We start from the raw sequence: 11,329 nt of genomic DNA, 5'->3' as shown, positions 1-11,329 counted from the left end.
TAGAATGGTGGTTTCTAGGGGCTGGGCAGAGGGGGAAATATGGAGCTATTAATAAGTTTCAGGTCAAGATGAAAAGTGTTCTGGAGATGGATGGTGGTGATGATTGTACAACAGTGTGAATATACTTAACACTACAATACACACACATACATACACACACACCCCTGGAGAAGGAAATGGCAACCCACTCCAGTATTCTTGCCTGGGAAATCCCATGGACAGAGGAGCCTAGTGGGTTACAGTCCACGGGGTTGCAAAGAGTTAGACAGGACTTAGTGACTAAACAACACCACTACTATATATATATAGCCATGCGCGTGGTTTGTAGGATCTTAATTCCCTGAGCAGGGATTGAACCCAGGTCCTGGCAGTTTTAACTGCTAGACTGCCAGCTCATTCCCCAGAAACGATTAAGATGGCAAATTTTATAATATGTGTATGCACCTTTTACTACAATTAAAAAAAAAAAAAACCAATCTGATAAAAAATTATTTAGATATAGAACAATGATTTCAATTGCTATGGATCTCTCATCAGAAACTGTAGAAGTGAGAAGACAGTGGGACATCATTAAAGTGCTGAAAGAAAATAACTATATCTAGAGAGAACAAATTCAGGAATGAAAGCAAAATAAAGTCAATTTTCAGATGAAGGAAAACTAAGAGGACTACACACTTCCTCTAAGAGAAGTGCTCAAGGGAGTTTTTCAGGCTGAAGAGAAGTAATAGCAGAGGGAAACTTGGAACAGAAGCAATCAAGGAAGAACATAAATGTAAATATCTCCTCTTAAGTTCTTTAAAATATGTGTAACTATTAAAAGCAAAAATTGTAACAGTGTCTGGTAAGGTTTTCAATGTATCCTGACATAATTTACATAACAACTCTAACATAAAAGGGGAAGAATATATGGTTGAGAGGCATCTACATTTTACTCGAAGTGATAAAATATTAACTGTAGGGAGTTAGTGTATTATAATCCTGAGAGCAATGTCTTAAAAAACAGAGATATAACCAAAAGTGAATAGACATATTACAGTGAAATACTAAAAAATATTCAAATAACCCAAAAGTGGCAGGAAAGGGGAGAGACAGAAACAAAAAACAAAGAGAACAAACAGAAAACAATAAAATGATAGATCTTAAAGCCAACCCCATCGATATCATTTGTAAATGGCCCAAATGCATCAAATCAAGAGACTGTCAGAGTACACTGGAGATCAAGGCCCAACTACATCCTGTCTTTAAGAATCCCACATTAAATACAGGTTAAAGGGATGGAGAAGGATGGAGACCAGTGGCTTGAAGAGAAGGTCTGGGTTCTCCTCTCTCGGACAGCTAGGTGGGGTAGGACAGGTGTGTTAGGGTCATTATAGAGACAGGCTTGGTATCCTCAGAGCAAGTAGCGGGGTCTCAGGGTCTGGCTTCCAGATTCCCCACCTCCAGCTATCAGTTCAAGAGGGGACTTTCACATTCATCACTCAGAAGCCACAGCTCACAGATCACCTGCTGAATCAAAATCAACATGGATTCTCCTTGCTTCTAAGAATTCTAATTCAGCCTTTGCCAAAATAAGGAGATGCTCTGATAGGCTCTAGCTGCAGCTATCCTGGCAAGTTGGCACAGGCTCAGAAGAGTGTGGTCACTTACAACATGCTGGATGTTCTCTGATCCTGTGTGAATCTCACCTTTTTCATCGTGAGTCTAATAAATTGACTTCTTGGCGTCTGCAGCAGCTTTCAAATGGTCTCCAACCAGGAAGGGAGAACTGGAAGTCCTGAGGAGAGGTATGAAGGGCTCAGTTACTGGGCCTTAGGTTCTGACTCCAATCCTTGAAGCTTTACAAAGCAGTATCTGACGTGCAAAGTCCAATCCAAGACAAGCCAAACCCTCAACATGAGATTCACGCCTCTAGGAGCAACAAGGTGACTAGCTGAGGAATCTGTGCCACTCTCCTCCCCTCATGGATGAATGAAAACAGAAATAGGGCCTAGTTAAGTGGAACGGTAGAGGTTCTGATCGCAGAAAGAACAGATAAACTGCAGGTCAGAGAATGCCAAGATTCGAGTGAAAAGTTTTCACCAATTTCCTAACCATGATTAAACATATTTCAGAAAATGCTTAACTTTCTACATCAATGAAAAACAGAATTCTTGAATGAAGCCAAGTCTAGGTCAGTTATTTTCTCTACCAGCCTCAGGAACAATGAATGACCTCAGTCCAAATAATATCATATAGAAATACCGTCCACATTTTATGAAAAAAGTTAAATTCTAAGTCTGAGCATGAACAATCACTTGAGTTTCAGTCAGATCCATCCCCTATACCCATATGCTTATCAGAAAGTCTGGTCTCCATTTTCACAAGTTCTTATTGTAAATAATGCCATCTGTTCTTCCCTTCCTCCATAGTTTCGAATCCTGATTCTGAGCCAGGCATACAGTCTCCTGGAATAGACTAATCCCCCAACCTCAGGACTAAGTCCTAGCCTGTGAGTTGCAAGAGGAGATATTATGGAGTGGCCTTCAGGAACCTTATATAAAATACTGCTCACACATTTCCCTGCACTTTTTCTTGTCTCCTTTCTTTAATCCATCTTGTTGCTTGGAAAATGGATATAGTAGCTGGAGTGCTAGCTACCACCTTGGCCAAGAAGACCTGGAGGAGTCCAGGTTCCTAAAGACTTTGTGAAACAGACTCATCATACCAGCCCTGAGTTGCCTACTTTTGGACACCCGTGGTAGCGAGAAGTAAATCCCCATGCTGTGTGAACCCAGCTGTTGTTTTTGGTTTCTGTTACGTGTAGCTGAATTTGATCCTAATGTAGCTCCTAATGACTGAAACCAAGAAACACTCTCCAACGAATCCTAGGGAGATGTTCTTGGTGGAGAAATTACCATTCCAGTCCATTCTTTGTAGAAGAAAAATGCAGTCAGCTGCCTTTCTTAAGACATTTCACAGTAAGGTTACCAAGAGAAAAACTAACTACCATCACCAAAACCTCAAAAAAACCCAACCCAAACAAAATAACCCCAAACCAAAACCTAAGTGAAGGGCCAGGCTGTGGAAGGCCTGTCCTCTAGTTCTTGCTCTTGATGACCCCTCCTTGGCCTTGGCCTGGGTGGGTTTTCCTCTGTGAACAATGAGGGTGTTGAACTAGATGTCTCCAGGCTTTCATCTAGTGCTGAACTTCCCGTCCATTTTCTAACCTCCATTAGACTATATACTCCTTTTTGCATAAATGAAATAAACCTCAAGTGCTTTTCACAGTGCTTTGCACACGGCAAGGTGCCCTATACACATGAGCAATGAAGAATCACGAATCACGTGACTTGTTTGTGTCCACAGTATCTGCACAGAGGAGGTGCTCGCAAGTGTTTACCAACATCCTCTGAGGCTGCCTCCCGTCCTCCTGTCGATCCTGTGCCTGCCCTACAGAAAGCTCATCCCCCATGCTTACAGGCATCAGCACGAAGAGCCCGAGAAAAGGAGACTTTAGGTTCGGGGTTACGCAAATCCATGGCAGAAAAATCAGCAGTGGAGGAGGAATACACTATTTATTTACAGTTCTTTCACTTTATCCACAATTTCCCATACAAACATAAAAACTAAAAAAATAAAACCACCACTTGGGAACACAAGTGTCTTTCTTTAATTAGTCCGGTCGAGGGAGGACCACAGCCCTCTCACTCTGTGAAGGAGGCTATTGAGGCACACGGACGGGGAGCAGGAGAGGGCTGGAAAGAATGCCTGAGAAATGGCTCCCGGTGAGAAATGTAAGATGCCGGCGCCGTGGGCACCACTGGGAGACTCAGGGCCTCCCCGAAAGGGGACAGCACCCGGCTTCCCCAGAGGGTGCCGGCTGCCTGCCGCCTCCCCCTCCACCTCTTCACTGCTGAACACCCGGCATCCAACACAGGTCAGCCGTCTGGTGAGCTGCGTGGGGTGTGATGGTGACAGTGGAGGGGACAACAAACGCCTCTCTCTGGGAAGAGCCCCAGGGCCCAGGAACACACAGGAAACCCCTCTCCCTTGGCACTGACAGTCAGTCACAGCTTATCTTGAATACCATGCTGCCTTGTAAAAAACGTGAAAACCAAAGCCCTCCCCCAATCCCAGGGGAAAGGCAGGGGGCCAGAAACCTGCAGAGGGGCTTCTGCCTCTGCAGCCCTGTCCCTGGGGGCGGGGGGAGCAGCTGCGGTGAAGGAAGGGGAGCTCTGACTGCTGAAGACGGGGAAGGAACAGGGCAAATGCGCCACGGGGGCCTGGGCCTGGGGGGCGTGAGGCGGGGAGGAAAAACTCGGAGACACTGATGCTCATCAGAGCAGCTTCAGCTGTCGGCTGTGCTCACTCTGGCCGACGCCCGTTCACTTCCCTCACAGGAGGCGCCACCTGCCTGGCAACTTCATCTGTGCTAGTGACCTAGATTGCTTTCACATGTTGATGCACGTTATAAATATAAAAATCATATCTGCTACAAAGAAGACATATTTATACATCTTTACCCATATACATAATAACACAATTTACACATAATAATATCTTGGAGTGGGTCATCACGGAAAAAGTTGGGGGGTTCGGAGAGGTGATAAGCCCCTTTTCCCTCCCCTGACCTGATCCTTCTCAAGGGATGCGTGTATACTTGGTCACTGGGGCCCTTCCCAGCTGGCTGTTTGACAGGGCTGGTCCAGACACATTTGGACATTCGGACGTGTAACTAAATGCTGATGGGTGTGTACACCTACATACACACACAGACGCAGGCACACGTACAGACATCTGTGTGAGAAAAGGAAAAATAAAATTCCTAGCCCTTGGGTGTAGGTCTCTCCCCAGAGTTATAAGCATCAGTGCCTCCTCTGACTGAGAATAAAGCTCCTAGGAAGTTGCCCCTCACTGGCTCAGACTTGGGCAGAAGGGGAAGGGCTAGGAGTTGGGGATAGAGGGGAGGGGACAGGAGTCTTTTGAAAACATAAGGCATTTTTGACCTATGATCAAATCAAACTATGTCACAAAAAAAGCAACGGTGTCAGTTGGGGCTGGGAGGCAAGAGACAGCCAGTCCACGTAGGGCAATGTGAGTTGAGACCCTGAGCCTTCCCCTTCTTCCCTCCGGTTTCTCTTAAAGGGGCAGACAACCCTGTACCTCCTTTTCTGTCCTCTCCCAGAGCTGAGCCCATCCACGTGTCATGGAATACTGATAGCGGTCCAGGAGACCCGTCCAGAGACATGGAGTGGTGGACAGGCACGCCAGAAAGTTAAGACCTGGGCGGCGGATGTGAGCTTTTTACAGCAGGAGTGGTTCCTGGCCGGAGTCCACGGCTCGCACAGTGGCCACAGTGATCAGATTGCCATCAGAGATGGGGGGCGGTCTGGGTCCCCCTGGAGAGACAGCACCTATCGGCGGTAGTGATTGGGGGCATCGGCGAACATGTACTTGAGTCTATAGGCCTCGGCGAGGAGCAGCCCAATCTCTTCGTTGCCCCAGTGTATCGTAGGTAGGTTTTGCAGCAGCATGAGGAGACCCTGGAATGCAAGAAAGGACTTTTATCATTTGATCACCTCGGGACTACTGACCAAGGGACCCGAAGGCCGTGGAATGGAGCCCCTCCTGGGTCACACATTCCCAGGGTCTGGCCTCCCTCCTCCCATGCGGCACACGGCCCTTGGCCCTAGTTCTCCTTCAGGAAGCCTTGAAAAGCCTCTGCTGAGTCTCTGATCCACTAACACCTGCCTCTTTAGAAATATTATAAATAGAGAATGACAACAATAAATAAGCATCTTTAAAGGAGAAAAATAATCACTCATCCAAATATACCTCTCTTAATTTCAAAGTATTCCTGTCTTTTTTTCACATGCACATTTCTTAAATAGCTATAATCATAATTATGATTTTACATGCTTTTTAATCATCCTTTTTTACTGTAATTTTTGTGTTTTTCTGCACAGCCTTCAAAAAATGATTATTCTCAATGTTAGTACTCCATCCTGTGGCTATACTCTAATTTACTAAAACAGTTCCCTTTTATTAGATACTTCATTTATTTCCTTTAAGGAAAAAAAAAAAAAAACCTTCATGGGGAAGACTGCTACGAACCTTTTTGCATTGGACAGTCTTTCTCCTAATCCCAATGTTTGCTTGTTAATCACTGTATTTATCCTCTGCTCTGTTCCCTAAAGACTGTCCTCAACCTACCTGTCCAGCTTATTTCCCACTACTCCCAAGGTCTGAGCCTCATCCAGCCGGGTCCACTTCAGCCACATTTACCTGTGCCTCCAGGGTTTAATTTAGGTTGTTCCTCTTGCTTGGAACACCTCCTCTTTTGCTCCTCTACCTATCTAAATCCTATTGAGTTTTCAAAGCCCAGCTCCCTCAATCAGATCCACGGAGATAGCCTATTACAGAGGATATTAGAATAAAGAGTGAATGTGAAATCTTAGGTTATCTCTATAATTTAGTTACCCTTGCCTTTGCTGCCACTTTGTGTTCTTTCTCCAACTCTCTTTCTGAACTGGATCTTATTTTTCTGATTATAAAAGAAACAGTGGCAAGACAAAACCCAGAAAGAGACCGACAGATTTGATACAGTTTTGAAACCTCATTATATCAAGGCACAAAAACAAGGTTAAAATACAAGAAAACTGACTACAGGAAAATACTGATAACACTTTTAAAAGACAAAAGGTTAACATCTACAATAAAAAGGAAGTACCTACAAATCAGTAAGAAGAAAAGGAAAACCACTAAATGGAAAAAAAAAAAAAAGCGGGTGCAAACAGGTAATGTACAAGATGCCAGAGGCCCATCAACACGCTGTAACCCTGCCGCTGGCCGATGCGTGCCCGCTAGCAATGTCTCATAGTTCTTAGTGAAGAGGTCTTGCGTATCTTTTACAACATTTCTTCCTTTAGTAACAGAAGTTGAGCTGGGCACAGAGATACACGGGAACATCACTGCTGTGTATGGCCAGTATGATAAGTTCTGGCCAATCTGGGGGGGCAGTGTGACTCCTGGGTTCTGCCCTAAACTACTCCTCCCCTTCCTAGAAAATGGTGATGAATGGAGGAGTTTGAAGCAGTCATCTTAGACCCTAAGAATAAAGCTGTGTGTTGAAGACGGCAGAACAACGAGAGAGAAGAAATCTGAGTCCTTGCCACCCTGGGGCCACGTTAGCCCTGGACTCTTACGCTCAGCCTCTTAATGGAAGAGAAGCAAACAACTACTTTGTTTTAAGCCACTGTTATTCTCTGGCCTTGGTTTCAGGAGACAAGTTTATATCATTTTAACAAACTCAGGCCACATCTGTCAAAAACCAGAGATGCAGGGACTTCCCTGGCAGCTCAGTGGTTAGACTCAGTGCTTACACTTCCAGGGCCTGGGTTCTAGCCCTGGTTGGGGAACTAAGATCCTGTAAGCTGCACAGTGTGGCCAAAAAAAAACCACAAAAAACCCCAACCAAACAATACCCCTCTCCCACAAAACAGAACAAAAAAACAAAGGGGAAAAAAGTACACATGGTCACTGATCCAACTTAACTTCTTAGTACTTCTTGGGAAACATTTGCACTCCTGCACAAGGGTCAGCACCGCACCATTGCTTCAAAAATGGGAAAAGGACATGAAGGAGGTGCCTGTCAATACCGGGAACTTAGAGAAAACGACTGTCCAACTTATGAAATACAACCAGCACCTATAAAAAGAAGCAGGACTACATGTGTCAAGGTAAAAAGATATCAAAGACGTTTTTAGGGGCGAAAACAAGCAAGTTACAGAAAAAGTTATGATCCCACTTAGGTAAAAGAGAAAACACAACTATATATTTGTATATGTATGTATGTATGTAAAATTTTTAAAAGGCTAGGTGGTGAAACTGTTAACACTGGTTACCTTTGAGGATTCGAGAACTTTTGCTTTCTCTCATAATATTTCTCATTTTCAATTATTACAATAAAGTCTTTGTATACTACTTATGTTACAGAACGTTTTCCCCCTAGTAATACACATTTTCCTGGACATTTGTTTACTCTGTTGAAAGTAAGAGAGCACAAAATAAACCACCCTTAACTTCATAATCAAGAGGAAGCTACTTTTAAACATTTTGGCATATTTCCTTCCAGTCCTTTTTCTGTACATTTTTACATAGATGAAACATTTTCTCTAAATACTTTTGAATCTGTTTAGCACTTAATATAAGCATTTCCTCTAATATTAAAAACTCCTTTTAGACATTTTCAACGGTCAAAGAATTTTCTATGATGCAGAAGTATCCTAATTTACTCAGTATCTTCCTGTTTTGAGCATTTAATCATTTCTGGTTTTTCACTATAATGAAATTATAATGAACAGCCTTGTGCATAAAGCCGTATTTTAGATTATTTCCTTGGGCTAAATTCCTAGGAATAAAATTACTGTGTCAAAGGGCATGAACACTTTAAAGGTACCTAAGACTCATCCAGGAAAAAAATCTCCTGTCCCTGGATCTCTACCAGGGCTTAATACTCTCATTCAACAATCTTGGCTAATTGTAAACACTGTCCCTGGATTTCCAAACCCGAGAATCAAACTGAAAGCCACAAGTCAAGGGAATTCCCTGGCAATCCAGTGGTGAGGACTTTATGCTTTAGCTGTTGAGTGCACAGTTTGACCCCTGATCAGAGAACTGATCAGATAGAGCAAGCTGCACAGTGTGACCAAAAAAAAAAAGCAAAAAACAAAGATAAATCTGTAAAATGGAATACCCTGCACTCAAGTTATTAATGCTTGCACAGTTTTTATATGAGCATGTACTCATGTAATGTGTGAAAAATACAAAAATGGGAAAAATTATACACATCTATGCATTCTGACATTATGGAACATCTACTATATTTCGTACCAATGATAAAAAGAGGTTACAGAAACAACATACTTCACAACATCATATAGAAAAACCTGAACAGGACTTCCCTGGTGGCGCAATGGATGATGGGAATCCGCCTGCCAGTGCTGGGGACACGGGTTTGATCCCCGTTCCAGAAAGAGATTCCACATGCTGTGGAGCCAACTAAACCTGAACGCCGCTAAGTACTGAAGGCTGCACGCTCTAGGACCCGCGAGCCACACGTGATCGGCCCTTGAGCTGCAACTGCTGAAGCCCTGCACCTAGAGCCTGTGCTCTGCAGCAAGAGAAGACACCACAATTAGAAGCCTACGCACAGCAACTAGAGAGATGCCCCCGCTCTCCACAACTAGAGCCGCGAGTGTGGCAACGAAGACCCAGCATAGCCAAAAATAAATAAATGAAATACAGTGGTGTGTACGTGTCAAATAAGTAAATAAATAAAAACCTTAAAAAAAAAAGAGGAAAATCCAAACAAACTTTATGGCCAACCCGATTTACAGAATATTTCCATTAAGGGTTATGTACAGACAATATGTATTTATTCACATAAATGTGCATGGCAAAATGTCTGGAAGGAGATATATCACCTTTGTATGGTAAGATTTCAAGTACCTTCTTTTTTCTTATTGGTATTTTCTAATTTTTCTATAATGGTTTCTGTTAGTCACTCAGTCATGTCTGACTCTTTGCGACCCTGTGGATTCCACCTGGAGGACCCCACCAGACTCCTTTGTCCATGGAATTCTCCAAGCGAGAACAATGGAGTAGGTATCCATGCCCTTCTCCAGGGGATCTTCCTGACCCCAGGATCAAACCTGGGTCTCCTGCACTGCAGGCAGATTCTATAATGGTTACATACACTTGAAAAACTTATAAGCAAAAACAACCAACAGTTGATGTGTCTAGAAGAGAATATTTTTTTCTAGGAGAGAATCTACCTGTAATTTCCAGTTTTTCTAGTCTTGCTAGAAACCTTCCAGAAGTCCTGAAATAATTCTACCCTTGAACATGTCAGCTTCCTACTACCTCTCCCACCAACAGTTGAGGCTTAGGTGGGAGGAATCATTCTGCCACCTGGTGGCCGTACCCAGGAACTGCACCACCCACACACAGCGCTGTAAAAACGGGAAGCCTGTCCATGCATTGGCAAATCAGGGATAAAGAAGTAGAAACTGAATTATCACGGGTGGGAAAAGATGCTGTCAATTACAAATCAGGTACGTTAATCAAGGGGATAGAGAAGATACACTGGTGAGGTGGGGAACAACTGAATATGTGTTACAAAGCCAGCTCATGGGAGTACTAAGCATTAATACACAGTCAGGTGAAACACTGCAGGTGTGAGAAGACAGCTTATGGGGCAAGTAGCTAAGAGTGATTCCAAGTGAACGAGAAGAGGCAATGGCTCTCAGAGAAGACAAGCTCGAGATGGCTGGAATATGTTGAGAATCCAGATTCCAAAGGAAAAAGAAGAGGAAGAATGAGTCATGTGTGAGGGGGTCAGGGGAAGACAACAATCAGACAAGGGGGCCGAAGGAGAAGGGGTAGCAGGTAATAAGCAAAGTCCTTGGTAAGAAAACGTGCAGGGGAAACTCATTAGAGAATGTTCAACAGATGGAAGAACTGAAGAACAAGAGGGGGACCATCAAGGATAATCACCATTGTGGTGGTAATTACCATTTATTGAGCACTTGCTACTCACCAAATGGGGGTCTTCACTTGTACTCTAGCACATTTAAGCCCCATATCAACTCTACGAGGCACATCTTCTTATGCCCACTTCACATACGGAAAAAAGTGAGGGTGAGGAGTTAAGAAACTTGCATAGGATCACAGAGTAGTGCTGGGCTAGGATTTGAACCTGGGATATGCAGATCAGGAAGCAATGGTTAGAACTGGACATGGAACAACAGACTGGTTCCAAATAGGAAAAGGAGTACGTCAAGGCTGTATATTGTCACCCTGCTTATTTAACTTATATGCAGAGTACATCATGAGAAATGCTGGGCTGGAAGAAGCACAAGCTGGAATCAAGATTGCCAGGAGAAATATCAATAACCTCAGATATGCAGATGACACCACCCTTATGGCAGAAAGTGAAGAGGAACTAAAAAGCCTCTTGATGAAAGTGAAAGAGGAGAGTGAAAAAGTTGGCTTAAAGCTCAACATTCAGAAAACAAAGATCATGGCATCTGGTCCCATCACTTCATGGCAAACAGATGGGGAAACAGTGGAAACAGTGTCAGACTTTATTTTTTGGGGCTCCAAAATCACTGCAGATGGTGATTGCAGCCATGAAATTAAAAGACGCTTACTCCTTGGAAGAAAAGTTATGACCAACCTAGATAGCATATTCAAAAGCAGAGACATTACTTTGCCAACAAAGGTCCGTCTAGTCAAGGCTATGGTTTTTCCAGTAGTCATGTATGGATGTGAGAGTTGGACTGTGAAG

General features: G+C 43.6%; 1 protein-coding gene across 3 annotated transcripts in view; it reads right to left on the bottom strand.

Moving 5' to 3' along the window:
• Nucleotides 1–309: 309 nt before the first annotated feature.
• The window catches only part of TBC1D22B (TBC1 domain family, member 22B), a 77,565-nt gene continuing 66,545 nt past the window's right edge, over nucleotides 310–11,329 (bottom strand). Inside the window, exons 13-14 of one of the 3 annotated variants that reach the window (XR_826012.1) lie at nucleotides 5,143–5,522; nucleotides 310–1,774 (exon numbers count right to left, since the gene is read on the bottom strand). Coding sequence is in view for 2 of the 3 variants with exons in the window: in XM_010848684.1 (XP_010846986.1) it covers nucleotides 5,394–5,522 (129 nt within the window). In the remaining variant the exon portion in view is untranslated. Of the gene's footprint in view, nucleotides 1,775–2,713; nucleotides 5,523–11,329 lie in introns of those variants that run through there. The other 2 variants (XM_010848684.1, XM_010848683.1) reach the window with 2 other exon arrangements.

Source organism: Bison bison, unplaced genomic scaffold (genome assembly GCF_000754665.1).
Source record: "Bison bison bison isolate TAMUID 2011002044 unplaced genomic scaffold, Bison_UMD1.0 scf7180017864270, whole genome shotgun sequence".
In the NCBI taxonomy this organism is placed as follows: Eukaryota; Metazoa; Chordata; class Mammalia; order Artiodactyla; family Bovidae; genus Bison; species Bison bison.
Note: the sequence above shows the minus strand (reverse complement) of the source record. Positions and strands in the feature narration are given on the sequence as shown.